This window comes from Labrus mixtus, chromosome 3 (assembly GCF_963584025.1).
Source record: "Labrus mixtus chromosome 3, fLabMix1.1, whole genome shotgun sequence".
Classification (NCBI taxonomy): Eukaryota; Metazoa; Chordata; class Actinopteri; order Labriformes; family Labridae; genus Labrus; species Labrus mixtus.
The window spans coordinates 28,194,793-28,213,905 of record NC_083614.1 but is presented as its reverse complement, the minus strand read 5'-3'; the positions used below and the strand labels follow the sequence as shown (position 1 = coordinate 28,213,905).

At 39.9% G+C, this 19,113-nt stretch overlaps 3 protein-coding genes and 1 long non-coding RNA gene across 4 annotated transcripts in view; 3 read left to right on the top strand and 1 right to left on the bottom strand.

Annotated features, from left to right (window-relative positions):
• Positions 1-19,113, top strand: part of pgm1 (phosphoglucomutase 1) — a 139,556-nt gene that overhangs the window by 53,909 nt on the left and 66,534 nt on the right. The gene's annotated exons all lie outside the window — the stretch shown is intronic.
• On the bottom strand, positions 540-4,521 carry LOC132969673 (uncharacterized). Its single transcript, XR_009671757.1, has 2 exons — positions 4,241-4,521; positions 540-2,067 (listed from the first exon to the last, which is right to left on the bottom strand). It is a non-coding gene; the product is annotated as an uncharacterized LOC132969673 (long non-coding RNA).
• Positions 6,913-9,057, top strand: foxd3 (forkhead box D3). Its single transcript, XM_061034350.1, has one exon. It carries the CDS (start codon positions 7,421-7,423, stop codon positions 8,606-8,608), a length of 1,188 nt encoding a protein of 395 aa, XP_060890333.1. The 5' UTR covers positions 6,913-7,420; the 3' UTR covers positions 8,609-9,057.
• alg6 (ALG6 alpha-1,3-glucosyltransferase) overlaps positions 16,925-19,113 on the top strand; it is a 28,356-nt gene continuing 26,167 nt past the window's right edge. Inside the window, exons 1-4 of the mRNA XM_061034349.1 lie at positions 16,925-17,104; positions 17,349-17,433; positions 18,610-18,699; positions 18,926-19,014. Coding sequence (XP_060890332.1) covers positions 17,023-17,104; positions 17,349-17,433; positions 18,610-18,699; positions 18,926-19,014 — 346 coding nt within the window. The 5' untranslated portion in view covers positions 16,925-17,022. The remainder of the gene's footprint in view (positions 17,105-17,348; positions 17,434-18,609; positions 18,700-18,925; positions 19,015-19,113) is intronic.

The following is a 19,113-nucleotide window of genomic DNA, read 5'->3' as shown; positions in this document are numbered from 1 at the left end:
ATGTAAGCCTTTCTTTATATTTCTTTTGATGCAGCAGTAAAATGATGCATGCACCCACCGTTTTACAGTAACACACATCGAGTCATTTTAGTTTTGCTTCTTTAAGTTTCCTGCAGAACCTTCGAAATGCACGACCCTCACCTGAGGAGAAGTGTTTCTTGTTTTGTATTCCAATGGTGGTTAAAGTGAAGGCTTTGGATATCTCCTCTGTTATAAATGAACAGGTGTAGGACAAAGAATGCTCATTTATCTATACATTTAGGTGACAGTGTTTTTGTTCTGCTTAGGTGTAGAGACCTACTGGAATGAGAGTGTATATTTATTAGACTTTGTAGTTGTAATGAGAGCATTTTGTGCCCAGTGTGTGATCAACATTATCCCTTTTTATTCCACTAACAGTAATGTAAAAATATAAACACAACAACAGGAATAAAAAAAATCACTCATCTATGTTGAGAAGGTCTGCTTTATTGAGAAGACTTTGGGTCCACTTTTACTCTGGGATTAGAAGAATTAGGTCTATTGCTAAACTTTCCACACACAAAAAAATCTATTAAAATGTGTTACATCGTCAACATTTAAATTTAGAAGAGGCCAAATCCACACATCTATGTATATTTCCTTTGTGTAATAAAGCACAGGCATTGTCTGCTGTGAGACTCGGGCCAAAATGAAGTCAGATATCCATGTGCAGTAAATTGTAACACCTGATTTGAATCATTGGGTCTCTTCAGTTCACTTAACCTCACAGTAATTGACAATTTAAAGGTGCAGCGCTTAATTTCAAGAGACAGCACAGCGACTTTGATCAGGATGTGGGATATGCATTTGAACGCTGGAATAACAAACAAGGATGCTCTTTATAAAGCGTGAATGAAGCTGGGTGTTAAATGAGGAATATTGTGGCTTTAAGATGCATCAAATAATTTGCCTTAAGGAAACATAAACATACACTTCAAGTCAGTCCATTTCTAATGCTTCTTCTTCTCCTCCTCCTCCTCCTCCTCCTCCTCCCTCTTCTTCTCCTGCTATTCCTGTAATTGGGTTCGAGAGGAGGTAAAGTGTCTTTGTGCAGAACTTGACAGATTATGTGAAGGAATATTATTATGGGCTGGGCAGGCGGGATGTAGGAGGTAATTTGGTGTGATGTTACATATATGTATGCATCAATAGGCAGGAGGATATTGAGTTCAGGGGTCACACTGAATGAGAGTTCTCCTTTAAATGTGGAAAAAATGCTTCACATGCAAATATTAAGTACGGTCATAGCTGGGTTTTTAAGCTGGACACTTCTTTTTCTGTTGAGTTTTTATGTGTGCACAAATTATATTTTACATTATCTTGAGCATTGGTTCAATAATTGTTTCATTCAACCATCAAACCATCCGAGAATCAATTCTTTGACAACAACTTCTGTTATTTTTTTCCAAGAAATATCTTCCTAGGGATTAAATATGTTGCAATAAATGTGTTTTTTAAAATATATATTTCCTCTGTTAGATGCATGTGCATTTGTGACAGGACTTTGCAGAAGCTTTCAACTTCATTTGTTTGATTTTTCAACAGATTTAAAAAAAAAAAAAAAAAAACCTCTTTAAGTGACTTTTCTTAAATTGTTGTTGCACTTCATTTATTAAGCACCAAATACCACAACCGTTTAACACCCTATGGGCTGTATTAGCACATTGTTTACTGTGGTTTTACACAGACAATGATGTGGTGCAAAGCCAGGCTGCATGTGTTTTGACACCGTGTTAAATACCCGCTACAGGCCCCAATTTGCACCGTTTACAGCCTGGATCTCTGCAGCCAGCACACCGCGCTGATATACATGATGTGCAACTTTTCAGGCTCAATCTGAATGACAAAAAGCTTACAAACTGGGTGACATTGCACGTACTTAACAAGTACACATTGACATGGTAATCCGGCTGCATTTAGCAGGAGGTGTCACTTTCCCACCAGAGGCCGGCCGGCCGACCGAGAGAGAGAGAGAGAGAGAGAGAGAGGAGGCTCCCCCCGGGGGCTTCTGATGACGGACAGCCGGGAGGAGAGCGCGGAGGACGGCTGAAGAGAGTGAGAAGAGCCGCTAGATTATTCTCTCAGAAAGTTTACAGAATAAAACCGAAACAATTGCATATTGAGTTATTATAATATGACAAGTTATATGGCTACTTCCTAAATTTACTGCAAGTGATTCAAACATTTTGTTTATTTACGTGTTTAAATGTTTTACCTTTAATGTCATTTGAAACGAATTAATATTCAATGGCTCAATTTAAAGAGTAAAATTAATCAAAAGGGACAACGAATGGGAGCTTTTGAGACCCGAACGCCCACGTGTGATTTGCTCACTGGCCTGCATTCATTGGCCTCCATACACATCTGAATCATTCATGACACATTTTGACAAGATTTTGAGCTGAAATGTTAACAAGGATAATATCAAGGCTAATGACATAACAACATATAGGCTTACAATGATGATAGTCCTATCACTTCATTGGCATTGCAACAGACGCCTTTAAAGCTTGCAAACATTGACAGGCTGCAGGATAATTTACTTACTGGCTGCTTAAACACTGATTTAATCGTCGAAAGTCCGTTACACCACTATCCAGCAAGAAATGTAAAACAAATGTATGTTTTAATTGAATTGTATTGTAGCCTAATAACACTGCGGCTTCTGCAGAACTGCAACACCTGAGGACAAAATAGGCAACATGAAGAAGAGGCGTTAATTGGAAGCCCATCATGATATCAGATAGCCATTCAAGAAATATGGACGAAACGAAAAGCGAGATGAAGTTGCACACACGGGGAGTCCTTCTGCGTCACCTGCTGTAACTGTGTATAGGCCTGGATGTGCCGTCCAATGTCACACACACACACACACACACACACACACACACACACACACACACACACACACACACACACACACACACACACACACACGCGCACACACACACACGCGCACACACATTAACACACGCACACATCCTTCTGCTGTGTGGAGTAAAGATCTGCTCGGTACTGATCCTGCAGGATGGTGGAGGTTAGTAATGGCCTCAATCCCAATGTTTGACACAAACTCGCAGGGTAACAGGGTGGATTCTGGGAGAAGAGCTGAAAATGGTGAATTGTAAAATACAGCAAGAGAAAAAAAAATCAAATGAAATTAAAATATTTCAATTATGTATTTTTTGTGGTGACACAAAAACGTGCTTTGTCGAGCTTAGCTTTTGCAGTCGTGGTTGTTGTTTTTTTTCCCCCTCGTTTTATTAAATGAGACAAACTGATAATTGGCTACATGGTGTAAAAATAATGAACATAAAGGTCGTTGTTACAGACGCGCTGACAGTGCCATGGATTTATCACAACGCTTTTGCTGGCTGCTCGACCAAACTGCTCTCCAGAGTGTTTAAATGTTGTTTCAAAAACAGATGATTTGGAGTCAACATAGCTGGTTAGTTTGGATTCTTCTAGGCCTACATGTTTGTAAAGCAGCGTGATTGATTTTCATGAACAACCCAGCAGAAAAAATATCTGACAGACATTTGGTCATTGACAGTATTTAACTTTTCTGTCTTATTTTTCTTATTTATTTGTATAAGTGAAGCTTTAATACACACTGGAGAAAAACGAAATCTGCATATTCAACCTTTCAATGCCAAACCTTCTCAAGGCAGTGATATTAACTTATAGGCTACCCATGAATAAAAAACGGCTTAAGTGTTATATGTAATCCTTAAAAGGCTTGAACATGCACCCTGTGTCAAGTTCTGTTTGAAAGTAGGCTGATGTTATTTTTTTTGTAACACGTAAAGCAAAGAAATAAATAACAAAAAAAAAAAAAAACCTCAGTTGATTCAGATTCTCTCAAATCTTTGTAGCATCTTCTTTAAGATATTTAGGATTATGTGCTTTAAAAAAGATATGGAACAGTTTTCTTATGAGTTAATAAAATATTTTATAAATATTTAAGCATATGGGTGTGAAAAAAAATATCTCTGCAGGACCTTAAAATGCTCTTAATCTTTGTAAGTTTGTCCCTTATTGCTCCCAACCCTCCAATATTTGGTCAAATAATCTTCAGAAGTCTTTAAAAAAGTCTTTGTTAAATTCCGAGAATAATGAGGAAACATCCCTTCAGATAAGTCACACACAGAGGAACAATATTGACACGTTATTTGTTTTTCTCAGCTATAAAATACATTTAAAAAAATCTCTGTGTCACCTTCGTTCACTCAGACTGATCCTCCTCCACCCTGCTGAAGTGTCTCTGAGCAAACCACATGCCTTCCTCTGCAGGTACACCCTGACCTTTGGCACCTGCTGAGACAGAGGAGACCTACAGAAGAAGTCACCGGAGCGTCACATTATTATGATCACAGTTATTTGTTGTGTGACCTTGCTGATGATCACTTGTGCTGACTGTTTCCTCTCCATCACCTGCGCTGCTGCTGCTGCTGCTGCTGCTCGTGCTTCTGCTGTCTCTTCTTGTGTCTGCCCCCCCTCCCCCCTTCCCACCTTCCCACCTTAATGGTTTCATGCAGGAGCGAGTTGGCTTATTATACTAAAAGGTTTTGTCGCGCTAAGCCGTGCATGTGTGCTTAAAACGTACATTTCATTAACAAACTGCGGAGGAATAAAAGCGGATTTATGAGGCTTCAAAAGATCACAGGAAGGACGCGTTTCAAATCCCCCTCTCGGTGCTGTTTCAGGCGGGTTATATCAGCAGTTACACCGCCTTTCACACAACACTGCGACTCTGGGATTTTTTAAAAAGGAAAGGAGGGTGGCTGCACCTGTCTCCATACTGCACACAGGGGGAGAGAGACTAGAGAGAGAGAGAGAGAGAGAGAGAGAGAGAGAGGGTAGTAAAGACAGTGACTCTTTGACCTTGTGGTTCCTTAAAAATGCCAAAAATGGCCAAAACCAAACCAACCAGAGGGCCTCACAAAGCTCTTTTTTATTAAACTGTAATAAAACCATACCATGGTCCAGTTTGAAATGCACAAAAAAATAAAAAATGAAGATTTGGCTCCATAACAAACCTTTTTCTATAGAGGGAAGAACCATTTATTATTTATAAGGTCAGTGATATCAAAAAGAGCTGTGTTGCTTTGAAGAAAAAGAATGTGAAAAATATTAAGACATCCTCCTTGACATGATAAGATTCCGATTGGAATCAAAACATAAATCATGTGAACACATTAGTTCATTTCTCTGATATAAGGATTGGGGGGGAAAAAAAGAGAAACTCTATAAAAGTGAAGTTCAAATCTGATTTCTTCGCTCTCCACGATCAACAGGATATAAGTTGCTGTAGCTTCTGGTTTCATCTGCTAATTGGCGAGCCTGCAGATCACACAGGTCACCGAGAGATTAACACGAAGAGGCAAGGGAGGCAGGTCCGATCAGAAGCCATGTTCCCCTCCTTTGACCCGCACTGCGCATTATGAACTGTAGCGTCTGATTAATCCCGCTTTCATCCCGGGGAGCAGAGGTGTCAAGAGGAGGCGCACGGAGCCAGCACCTCTGACACAGCGCGCTGTAAAGAGCCATTTAAAAGGATCAAATTAAACCCCGAAATGACAAGATACAATACATACAAAAAATAAAAATGATTTGATTTAAATGCAAAACAGACTGCTGATGCATCAATGAAAATGCACTCAGTTTTGAGATACTGTCCGTTACACTCTTGTTATCAAATGGTAAGCCTACTTGTTTTTAATTAAGGCTAAAGGTGCGGGTGGAAATGATCCAAATATGCAGCAATAATTATTAAAGTAAATTAAACTTCATGAGTTGATATTACTGTATGAGGTACAGACTGAGAGATGATCGTGAATTCCTCTTATTTCCTTTAGTAACTCATTCGTATGTTTTAATTTATTTAAATAAAGATTCGCTACAAATAATTGACTGCTGTTGATTTTGGATAATTATATTAACCTGCCAAAAGACTTCCGATAAAAAATCGATTAAACGTTAGAGCACAACTAAATAAATGTAATTTAAACTAATTTGTTGTTTATTACTTGCACATTTTCGCAAAGTGAAAATGCAGTTTTCTCTCCTTGTTTTCTTCCCAAATGTTCTCACACACTACGCAGGAAACCTTTTCTGAATCCGAGCCCAGCCTTCCCCGCTCACCTTCATGCTTGTGAATAAATGCTCTCTTTGCATTCCCCCGCTGCCCACATTTCCTACTTTTTTTTCAAATGTAAAAACATGCAATGATCGGGGTCGTTAGCACCTCTTCAAACTCTTAAGGAATTTCTTTATTCTTTCTCCATTCATTGTCACCGGAGCTGCTGCTGCCGCTGCCGCTGCTGCTTCTTTAATATTCTTCCCACCTTCAGCTAATCCTGCGGGAATAAATACACTTGAATTCATGGTTTGCATTCGCAGCTTTTGGATTCACGCTAATGGCTTTTAAAACTGGAAATATCAAATGTGCAAAAATCTTTTAACGCACAGGAAAAAAAACATTATTTACGCATACTCTTGAATATGTTTTGAATTAAGAAAATCCATTAATGCACGATTAAAAAAAAACACACACATTTAAAGACAAGAAAGACAAATCAGTGAACTTATCTGTCGTCGTTTTCATTCTTCAGCTCTCCACAGAGTTTAGTTAAAGGTTTGGGTTGATTTTACGCAGCAACGTTAATGCGCATCAGATCTTTCAATCACAGGCCAATTTTCTCTACCCCCCCTCACCCCCCCTCCTCTTCCTCCTCCCTCTGCCATCGTTAAATGGTCTATGACGGACGAACACAGAAATCAGCGGAAAGCAGCATTGCTGATGTCCCATTGTTGACAAATCCATGAAACAACTCCAGTTTGCATGGTTTAACAGAGAGGAGAGGAAAGAGGGGAGACGAGGGAGGGAGGATAGGAGAGGGGGCGTGTGTCGTCACCGCACCACGTGGTCTGCACTGATAGTATATCTTATACTGGGAAAAGTAATCTATCAGACAGTCCTTTTAAAAGCTCCGGCCTTTAAAAGCAGCATGTGTCACCTCGACTTGGCTCTCCAAATATCACTCCGGTAGGAAATACGCGCACAGAGAAGAGACACCGGAGCGCGAAAACACATCTCCAAACAACTCCGAGGCTGCTTTTCCACCCGGGCCTGCTCACTAACAGAGTGGAGAAATATTTCCAGAAGTTGAACTTTCCTTTTCACTGCCTGGCTTTGCTGTCGGTTTCACCGCTTTTAGATTTTTGGAGACATTTGATCTCTTGACAGGAGCGAGCAAAAAGTCCAAGCGCACTCGGCTTGTGTGTGTGTGTGTGTGTGTGTGTGTGTGTGTGCGCGCACTGAGCCATCACACCCGGCTGATTTTGGCTCCAGTAGACTTTCATTTTTTTTTTCTAAAGAGAGTGAGGAAGCCGTGAGATGACCCTGTCTGGAGGCAGCGAAAGAGCCAGCGACATGTCCGGCCAAACTGTGCTCACGGCGGAGGACGTGGACATCGACGTGGTGGGCGAAGGAGACGAGGAGCTCATGGAGAGGGGGGACAGCGACTGCGACAGCCCGGTAGGCATCCTGCACGACCTGCGAGGGGAGCCGGGCGACGAGGATGATGTGGATGATGAGATCGAGGTGGAGGAGAAGGAGGAGATGGGTTCCGGCGGAGGGAGTCCGTGCTGCGAGAGCTCCGGGGAGGGGGAGACTGGCACCGGGAAGGGAGAGGGTCACGAGCAGAGCGGAGCGCCGGGAAGTGGGCTCCAGAAGACTAAAAGCAGCCTGGTGAAGCCACCTTACTCCTACATCGCCCTTATCACCATGTCCATTCTGCAGAGCCCACAGAAGAAGCTCACCCTCAGCGGGATCTGCGAGTTCATCAGCAACCGCTTCCCTTACTACCGGGAAAAGTTCCCGGCGTGGCAAAACTCCATCCGCCACAACTTGTCCCTCAACGACTGCTTCGTGAAAATCCCCCGGGAGCCCGGCAACCCCGGCAAGGGCAACTACTGGACCCTTGACCCAGCTTCAGAGGACATGTTCGACAACGGCAGCTTCCTCAGGAGGAGAAAACGGTTCAAGAGGGTTCAGCCTGACATGCTGAGGGACCAGACGGCGCTCATGATGCAGAGTTTCGGCGCGTACAGCCTCGGGGGCCCCTACGGGAGGCACTACGGGATTCACCCGGCGTACACTCATCCGGCGGCTTTGCAGTACCCGTACATCCCCCCCGTGGGCCACATGCTGCCCCCGGGCGTCCCTCTTCTCCCCTCGGCGGAGCTGAACAGAAAGGCGTTCAACTCCCAGCTCAGCCCGAGTCTCCAGCTGCAGCTCAACAGCCTGAGCACGGCGTCCATGATCAAATCCGAGCCCTCGAACAGACCCTCGTTCAGTATAGAGAACATCATCGGGGTCTCCAGCGCGTCTTCCTCGCCGGGCGCGGCGTTCCTGCGGCCTCCGGTGACGGTTCAGTCTGCCCTGCTGAGCGCGCAGTCCCTCTCCCTGTCCCGGACCTCCGCCGCTATCGCGCCCATCCTCAGCGTGCCGTCAAGTCTTCTCTCTGGACATGTTTTACCCTCAGCGACGGCGGCCGCGGTGTCCAAATGGCCTTCACAATGACTTTAAAGGCGAGCAAATGAACTCTTATTTTTCTATAAAGACATTATCAAAACGGGAAGTGTAAAGAGCACAAATCAATAAGAAACACTGGACTCTGTAGCCATGTAAAGACTGCTGAAACACAGAGCAAAAAAAGAAAAAGGAGATATTTCTGTACAGGTAATATTTGTAAATATTTGTAAAAAAAAAAAAAAAAAAAAAGATTTTACCTGTGTGACTTTTACCTGTCTTTTTTTTCTTTTGTTCCTGTTTGTGATTTTCTTTTTTTTATTGGAAGCTGAACTGGACTCAGTTTTTTGCTTCCTTTTCATATAAGACACAGAAAGCTCTGAAAAAATAGTCTGTTTATAATTAAAAAAAAGAAGTAAAATATATGTAATTCTATGTAGCTATATTGTGTTGTACCCTGAATTTATTTGTAAATAAATCTGAGAAATAACTAAAATCAGTTTTCATGACTAACTTTTTCAAATTGCTTGACAACAACATCACTAAATAAGAAACGTTTTGTAATTTTGCTTGTGTTTTTTTTAATAAATAGGATCTCCAACGCTTAAAAAGGTTCACAAGGGAATACATTTTTTGATATGAAGACATCATAAAAACCTTTTTTTTTTTTTTTAGAAAGCAATCACGTGAAAGAAAAGTTGCCCTGAGCAATTTTGAACATTATGTGTGTTGAAATGACAGAATCATTTTAAGGTGTTATTGATTATTAATCTCAGACAATCCTTACGATGGTAATATCGTATTTATCTTACATTTGTTTCAGAATATTTGATGTTTATATTTTTATATATAGGCCTAGCCTATGTTTTACCAATTTCAGAGAAAAACTGTAATAATATTTCTGCTGCTTTTAATTTATAGGCTATTGATCCATTTAAAGTCTATCCAGTTTTAGATTTAGCCCATCTTCTATAAATGCCAATAAACTTAATTTAAAGATCTTAAAGAATCTAAAAGATAAATAATTGTTTTCTGTATAGGAATAAACGTACATTTTAATTCTAATATTTTCCTAAAAACAAGAAACGGAGAAAAAAAGACAGAACATAAATAATGATTTTCTTAAATAGCCTATATAAATTAAAAAAGTGGGGGTAATTTTTAAGAGAGGAAGTCATATCCTGTCATTAATTGCAGACATTTTTATTCACGTCATTTCTTCACTTAAATAAATCTAAAATAAAGTCTAAAGCTAATCCAGGTGAACTAAACGATTACTGATGGATAAATAACGAATAACTCTAACTGTGTGTTTTTAGACTCTATTTACGGTTGTTCTCCTGATAATAATCTCTGAGTGGAGGTCACACTTTGGACTCTTTTAATCCTCCATTACATCAGCGCTGCTCGGCTCCTTTTACACGCAGCACATTCTGCGGCTCCGCTACTATAAAGGTAACAGTTTCGCAGTTGTGTCTGGATAATCACTTTTACACAAACAGCAAATGGTGCTCGCGCTGCTGAGAGCGTGTGTGTGTGTGTGTGTGTGTGTGCGCGTGTGCTATATTTATCTGATCCCCATGAGAAAGGAGCCCCCCCTCTCTCTCTCTCTCTCTGCTTCACTTCATCTCAGACACCGAAGAAGGTGCTGATGATGCAAAAGACTTCTCCAATGTCACCCTGGCATTTCATTCATTATTATTATTACTGTGATATTATTTTATTACCCAGTTATTTTCATTGTTTTTAAAATTACAAACACAATCATGGAGTATATAGAATTCAACTATTGGCTTTTGTCTCGTTGATAAATATATTCTAAACCATCCAAAATCAAAACACTAAATTACCTACATGGAAATAAAAAATCGAAATAAGGACGTTTTAGGTTCTGTAATTGCTCATTTGCAATTTCTTTAATAATAATTGGACTTTTCTTTTATGAAATAGAAAGGAGGTGTTAAATGTGTACACTCTCACCCCTTCATGAGGTTTTGAAAGAGACGTTCAGGTACCACCAGAGCTCTCGTTCAGGTTACACTCAGACAGTGGCTTGTATTTTACAACAAGGTTAAGCGTTTATTTTCTTATTCTCTTAGTAAATATAGGACGATATAGTGAAATGTCTCTCGTTTTGTGTATTTTGAAACATAAATTCCTCGAGAGAAAGAAGTCAAACCATCATAGGTCTAACTTGCAGGTTCATTTAATTATTTTCCTCTTTTTTTCCCCACTCTGAGAGACATGTGTGGGTATACAGATCCAGCTTCAGCTTTTACGAAACGAAAAACCTGTCGTGCATAATGTGCCAAAGGTTCAGAGTAAAAATAAAAACACTGATATAGTGTAGGTGTGATGACTCTGTGTGTGTGTGTGTGTGTGTGTGTGTGTGTGTGTGTGTGTGTGTGTGTGTGTGTGTGTGTGTGTGAAGCTGCAGCGGTGATGCTTCTGCAGGCTGACAACACACACCTCGGAGCAGACAGACCGCTAGGGGGCGTTCACTGACACCTCGGAAGAAATCAAAGAAATATTTAGGAAGTAATAACAAGCTAGAATACTGGAGGATAAAAACTGCATCTACCTACACATAGCCTATGTGTTTCTTTTGTCTTAAAATGTGTTCAAAGAAATCATAATAATGTATGATTGCATAGTCTAATCTAAGAAGGAAACAGGCTAGACGAATCTAGTTAGATAATTGATTATTTTATCCAATATATTTACTGTATAATGATAAGAGTCAAGGTTAATACTTTGCCTTATAATTACCACAAACACAGCTTCATACAGGCTACCGTTTACTTGGGTTTGTGCAGTGTTTCAGGGTCACTCATTGGACAATTGTCTTTCTTTCTGAGGTAATCTTTTTAAAATGTGGATTTACTTTAGGGTTTCAGATGATGAGAAAGGACAGCATTGAAAGGTAGAAGACCTAACGTGACCGTAACGACGTGAACAAAAACGTAAGGCCAAACAAAAAATAGTAGCCTAGCGAAATATTTAATATTCAAATCCGGCTGTGAGATACGCTAGAATGAAATATTAAAAGAGATAGGCTATTTCATTTACCCTTAAAGGATTTAAGGTAGAGTAGGTCTAATTTGTTTCCCTTCCAAAACAATGAGATGACATCATTGCTCGTAGTTATTCGGTGTTTTTTAAATCAAATTAGGTAATTGTCTTAAACAAAATAAAATGTTTACGTGCGTTTCTGCTCATTACGTAGCCAACAACACAATGTGCCGATTGGACGAGTTTCCCTCGCGCGCCTACACTCACTCACTCTAATCCTCGCGCCCTCGATAATGACCTATGCAGCTGCACGTGCCTGTGCGCACAGGTGGAGAGAAGTCTGGACGGAGGTTCCCACAGCCCCGACAGCCAGTCTATATCAGTCTCCATATTGTGTGTGTGTGTGCGTGTGTGTGTGTGTGTGTGTGTGTGTGTGTGTGTGTGTGTGTGTGTGTGTGTGTGTGTGTGTGTGTGTGTGTGTGTGTGTGCGCGTGGGTGGGCAGTGAACTCATGAGCTCATTGAGTAAATTAACAAACACTTAATTAATACAACAGTTTATTTGGATAAGAGTATTTGAACATGTGATATTAATGAGGATTTTTACATGTTGGTGTTTTGATTAAAGATTTGAGAGATTGGAAAAGTCAAGTTTGATATGTTCTTTAATCCAGGCTCATTGCATATTATGTTTGCACATTTCGATATGTTGGACAAGGTTAAGTCATGACAGTGTTTCCAGTCATCTAAAGCTGTTTTCACATATGCACTCCTGACACTATCTAGATCATTTCAGGAGGACTGCTCCTGATAGTCATGGAGTTGCGTAGCGTTACAATAATTATGACCACCAGTAAGGGTCATCATCATCATCATCCCGTGGTGTAGCGCACATTGCTAATGTGATTTTGAGAATGTCAGTCTCTTCAAGGTATCATAGAAAGTCAACGTTTCTACAAGACCAAGCACGCGTGGTTACAATGACAGATACTGTTTTTAATAAGTGTGATTACTGTGGAGCCCTCAGTTTATCAGTAGGAAAAAACAAAAAAGTCCAGGTTGATGAGAAGTATCCAAAAGTTGCCCTTTTTCATTAATCTGCGAATGAGTCATTCTTAAGTGTTGGGGAACACCTAACCCGACTGGAAACAGGAGGTAAGAGTCAGCATTTCGTGATGTACTTTCTTTAACTGATCAATTAAATAATTATGAACACTTGGAGCAAATTACAGCAGCTCTCAAATGCTTATTTTATCTAACTAATGTACTTTAATTTGACTTAATAGTTGACACAGTATACCATAATTAGACTTACGTTATGTTTATCTATTTTGCAATGTGTATTAGTAGCATGAGCTCTGAAGTAGAGGGTGTACTCCTTTGGATGTGACGTTGTGAGGATATTTTTCAGTTTATGAATGATCCCTGTTAGACCTTTGAATATCTCCCATTGTCCAAACACTAAAACCATCAGCTTCATCGAACGTAAATACTGAGCTGAACGCTTTAGCCGTCGTGGATGTGTTTTCAAAATCAAAGCGCTTCATGAGTCATTGAGTCAACATTAACATGAAGCGTCAATGGTACACCCTTTAACATTTAGGGTTTGTCTTTGTAGTTCCACTGTCTACATGTCTAAGTGGACAGTTAAAAGTGTTTGGTAAATGTGGTGCTGGATAGTGGAGTGGTTTTGGATGGAGGCTATAGTCCTCATTGCAGCGGCCGTGGGTTCAAATCTTACCTCGCCCCTTTTGCTGTATCATCCCCCCCCCCCCCCCCCCGCTCTCTCTCCTCCCAACATGTCCTGCCTCTCTTCAGCTGTCCCATCCAATAAAGGCAGAGCAGCACAGAGGTGTTTTGTATCTCTTTAGGGGAATAAAACGCCTGTTGTTGCAGAGTCACACGTCCAGACTTTACATTTCAAGGGGACATCATTTGAAGATTGCTGAACCAGATTGTACATAGAGAAGGAGTCCATATATGAACTTAACCCGAACTGCCGGTACATATTAAAATATCTGATTGAACATAAATAACTGATAACAAGAAAAGGAAGGAATGTATAGCTTTGGCACGTCCATCAGACAGAGTCTACTGAATCAGAATCTCACTCGATTTTGACACCTAGTATTTCTGGAATAAGGAGAAAAGAGTGTTTTTTTTTCTCAGAAAGAATAGAAGGGACTGTTAACACGATGTGAATACTGCCGGCTTTTCCTCACGCTTAATTAACGATACAGTTCAGAGTATCTATACAATGAAGAAGGAAAAGCACTACTGCTATGTAGAAGTGTGTTTCTTTTAGGGACTGATGACGGGAGACTTTTGTGTCTTTTTGTTGAGTCAGTTAATATCAGACAGGATTACATGATGACCCTTTATCTGTTTTTAAATAAGAACCAGATGGGTCTCACTTTCAGCAGCTATATTTAAAGTTAAGCATGGTCAGACTATTATACAATACTCCTGTCAATAAGACACTTTACCAAATATAAATACAATTCTAAATACATGTGAAATGGTCTTTAATATGTCTATGCTTATTTAAGGTTTTCATACCAAACATAAAGTCAACTTTGGATGTTTTGGAACAATTTAAGATATATATTTGCACAAATACACATCATTGTTGCACTCATTGTTAAATTGGTCTGAATTTTAAAAGAAGCCTGCGTGTTACAAAAGTAAGAACCGGCTTTTATTGCTGAGCTCATGCCGCTGTAACTTTTGCTAAATGTTGTTGCTAAGTGCTACGCTCATGACGGATTAATGCCAGGTCTTTGTGAAAGGGAAAATATTATGAAAAATCCTCTTGTACAGTGTTTTTGAACATATATTTGGGTGACCTGAGTGTCTACCGACCCACAAAATGTGAAATAAACCCATCCAGTCCTTTGTTTGTGGTCTGCATAAGTCTTACAATGCTGAGAAAAATGCTCCGTTTCAAAATTGCTCTCCTTGTGATGTCAAAGTGGGACCTCTGTTAAAAAAATCCCCTCTCCTCCCCTTATATCTCCACCCATGGACGCCACCCCCAGCCTGTGCAAAAGTCCACCATTTTTATTCTCACCACAGAGGAGGGATGTCTGCCAGGAAAACTCAGGGGGGCTCATTTCATTTAAAGAGACACACACATCAAAACGGAGCGTTCTGAGAGAGCTGGTTTATACAGGGTCACAAACCTCCTCTGGTGCTTGATTCATGTTATATTTTGACCAAAGCAGAGCACAGATGTTTCATTTAGACCACAGGGGGACTGTTTGAAAAGCTGGAAAAGGGGTATAATATGTCCTCTTTAAATAGCAATGAGTATGGTCTTTTTACCTGCTTTTTGTAAAGTGTCTCGAGACAACACTTGTTATGAATCGGCGCTGTACAAATAAATATTGATTGATTGATTTATCTTTTGAGTATTCTGGGGGGAATTTATGTTGAATACATCTTTGAGTTTGAACCTTTCAATCTGTGTGGCTTCCCTAAATGTTTTAAGTCTCCGTGTTTTGAGCCTTGGTGTAAAGATTTTGAGTAAGGAGGTCATAACATAAAAGAAGAGGGGTGTCCCATAACTACTTCTATATTTTCAGAACTCATGAATAAAATAACACACAGCAATCAAAGGAGAAGACAGCGAATATGTTTTTTTTTTTAAGAAAAGAGAAGGTTTGAATTACATGTCTTTATACGTTTTCTTTTATTAAGAGTCCAAACTTGGATCAAAACAGCCGATAAGATCGGGTCTGACTTACAGCGAACTTGACTGTGTACATGATGGACTACTATGACATTGGCGAGCAAGGCCTATAGGCCTCCATAATAACTAGGTCATCCTCCACCACAAGCTATAGCCTTCTCCTGGGTGGAGATCACAGACAGTAAATGTAGGTACAGCAGTTACTGAATATTTAAAAAGGCATAGAGATGAAGCAATAAATGACAAAGTAAAGCTGGCGTGGCCGGGCATTAATAACTAATGGCCACCAGTGAGTTATCGGCCGCCGCCGTTGTAATGAAAGTGTCATTGCAAATCAGCAGTTGTCCGTGGTTATTATTATTTATGCATAATTGATGCCACAACCACAAGGAACGTGTCTCAGCCGGCAAATCCCAACACCTTGGGAACAAAGACGGCGTCAACAGAAGAAAAGGTCACGGAGGAGAAGATGCCCCTGGGCGGAGATTTACATTGTGAGGAGAAAGGGAAGGGGAGGCCTGCACTGTACAACACAAATCTGTGTACAAAAGGTCTCCACGAACCAGTTACACTGGACACTACACTGGAGACAACTGGTCCTATACTGGTTTACACATGCAGTTAGATGTTGCTATATGTCCTGGTAGGTTGCATTAAATGTTTAAAATCACATGACTTACAGGTTTTCAAGACATGCTACCGTATTTTAATCTCTCAAAACATATTGAAATAAACATCAGGAATTAATTAAAAGATATCAAAGTGTTTCTGAGCTAACTTTCTGAACATTTTCGCTCATGTGTTCTTTAATTGACCGCAGTATCTCAAGGCTGTATTTGTTGTTCATTCATTTATTTAAAAACTTAAAGTAGCAGGCAGTATTTCATGTAACTCTGTATTTTTTTTTATCTAGTTATCAGAAAAAGACAAGTTAAGAAACCACAATAAACTTCTGTTATCCCAACAGTAAAAATGAAATATTCCTACTTCTTTAGACACCAGCCTTTTAGCCAATCCAAAATCTCATGTTTATTTGCTAGTTAAAATGGCATGCAGAATATGGCAGGCTTATGACCCTGATCTGATAGTTAAATAATTTATTAGCAGTGGTTAGAAATGGGGTAATATGTGGTCGATTAATCATGTTTGGTCATTGTTCCACAATAAGTATCATGTTATCAGCCTTCTTAGTTTAAAAAAAATATTATTTTCTGCTGGAGAAAAAACTGGAAAAACTCTTCTTCATGTTCTTACCACTAAATTCAACCAGAAATATTTTTTTTAAAGATAGGAGTGAACAAACAGGGCCTTTAATAACTTTCAATATCCATCTATCTGTCATGAACCTTTTTTAAACATATGTTGCGTTCAACAAATTGGGAAAATATAACTTCGTTATATTAAGTGTTAAACAATAAACAAAAACAACGACTTAACTCACAGTCTATGTAACTATATTTTAAAGTCTTCACATAAAACGCTGTCTCTCTCTTCAATATTGACTGTTAAAATAATGTAATTTAATAATGTTTGCCTATATACGCCGTAATCATTTCGTGAAATGAAAAAGCCGTCTTTCTCTAGGTGTCATTGAACGCCTCTTACTTTCAGAACGTCTACGTCCGCGTGCAGGGCCCAATGAAAACGCGCAACGCAGTCTTGATGGGTGATGACGTATACAGGAAATACAAACAGGCTTCAAAAAGTGATCCACATTTTTAGCCTTCATTTCTCCCACCTGAGCTTATTTTAGTCGTCTGAATCATGCAAACGTGGAGTCTCGTGTCGATCTGTGTGTTGCTCGGAGTTGTTACGAGATGGGGCGTTTCGTTGAATTCATATTCAGGTAGGAAGTGTGTTTACATGCGGCATCATGCAGAGATAAAACCACTGTCATGTTTTCTCTGCACTAATGCATCTCTCCATTATGGCTTAATGTGTATTTAAAGCTATATTAAAATGTTGAGGTTGCCTGTTGTAGCATCCTGGCTGGATGAAGTTGTGTGTAATGTCTCACTGTCATTCATTCATCGCTTCATTCATGAGGTTTCCCATTCACCAGACTAACAGCTGAGATATTTTTCCTCCAGGGGCGGGGAAACCTCCCATGTTTGGCGACTACGAAGCTCAAAGGCATTGGCAAGAAGTGACCTACAACCTCCCTCCGCAGGAATGGTCAGTCTGAAGCTTCATTTGTTTACTCAGTGGAGCAACTGTGAGAAACCAGTGAGAAGAGAAAACACTTTTATGTGCATGTATGGATTCAGTGAATTAATCAAGTTATATCAGGGCTGCAGCTAGAGATGCACTGATCCACTATTTTACAGTTCTGATCTGTTTCCAATACATGTGGACCAATAGACAATATTTATTTTTTTATCATAATTAATATTGTTATTAATGTATTATGTTTAAGGCTACACAAGGCTGTAGTAAACCCAACATTGAATTTCTCATTAAAACAGCAAAAAATGAAAAATAATATATAAGAAATGTAATCTGAACTTTGTGCTGGCTTCACATGCAGACAGGAAGCAACAACAACAGTCAGGTTTTTCATTAAATCTTTCAAACTGAAGTGTAAGAAATTGTACTTTTGATCACATAGAAGGAGCTGTTCCATCTCGTCTGAACGTCGCCATTGGAGACGATTTGCGAGCACTTCTTACAGTTCAGCCTGAACGAGACTGAACGAGCCGACAGTGATTTAAGTGCCCGACCGTCTTTCAGGAGGGGTTACGTGGATCGTTACATTAGATCAGATCTGTCCCACCTCCAGCTGCGGCTGCTGATTATATCAGTAATCAAGTGTTCTAACAATCAGAAAATAAATACTGTCCGCAGCCCTCTGTTCTTCACAGAAACACATGACAGAAATAATCAGTGGTATTTATTGGTAAGTCTAAAAATCAAACTAAGACCCTGAACTGAGGTTAAAAAGATTATTATTTCTGATTGGGTTTGCTGAGATGTGTAGGTGTGTGTGTGTGTGTGTGTGTGTGTGTGTGTGTGTGTACATAGAGATATAAATACAATTTACAAATCCATTGACTTTTCTTTTTTTTTCTTCTCTAAACTTCATTTTTGTAATGAATATTGTGTATGTGCGTTCTTAAGAGGGATTCAGTTGTATCATTGTCTGTTCTGTTTTGTTTCTCTTCACTGCAAAACCTTAAATCAACGAATCACACGCAAATAATTACTGGGTGATTTGGATAGCAGTATTTCAGTACATCAATTATTTAATTGTGAATAATTGTCCTTGGAGCGGTAGCTGCACTGCTGTTTTCACGAGTATTAATCTGACACTTCTAAATCTTCAGAGTGCATGTGCCACTTTCTCTCCTCCAGGTACTTCAACACCACTGACAATGACCTGCTCTACTGGGGTCTGGACTATCCTCCTCTGACGGCCTACCACAGCCTGATCTGTGCTTACGTGTGAGTATACTATCTATATATGTACACACAGAGACAGAATAGAGACTGCTGCTATTTACTTTTTGTGTTCTGTTTTCATTAAGCACCCTGTGTTTCGGCTTTTCAAAAGCACGTCCCCATGCCAGTCATAAAATGTTTGTTTTTTTCCCGCGATAAAACCCCCTTTATAAAAACAAACTTCTCTTTTTATTCATATTAAATATTATTATCTATATTTTCCCCGCAGAGCCAAGATGATTAACCCTGAATGGGTGGAGCTGCACACATCCAGAGGTTACGAAAGTCCAGCGCACAAGTTGTTCATGAGGGCTACAGGTACAGTAACACCTGGAAGAGACAGGTTCAACCTCAACCTTAGGATAAGATTTCTTTATTTATTCACTAACTCTAATGACTGTGCAATGACGGCACAGA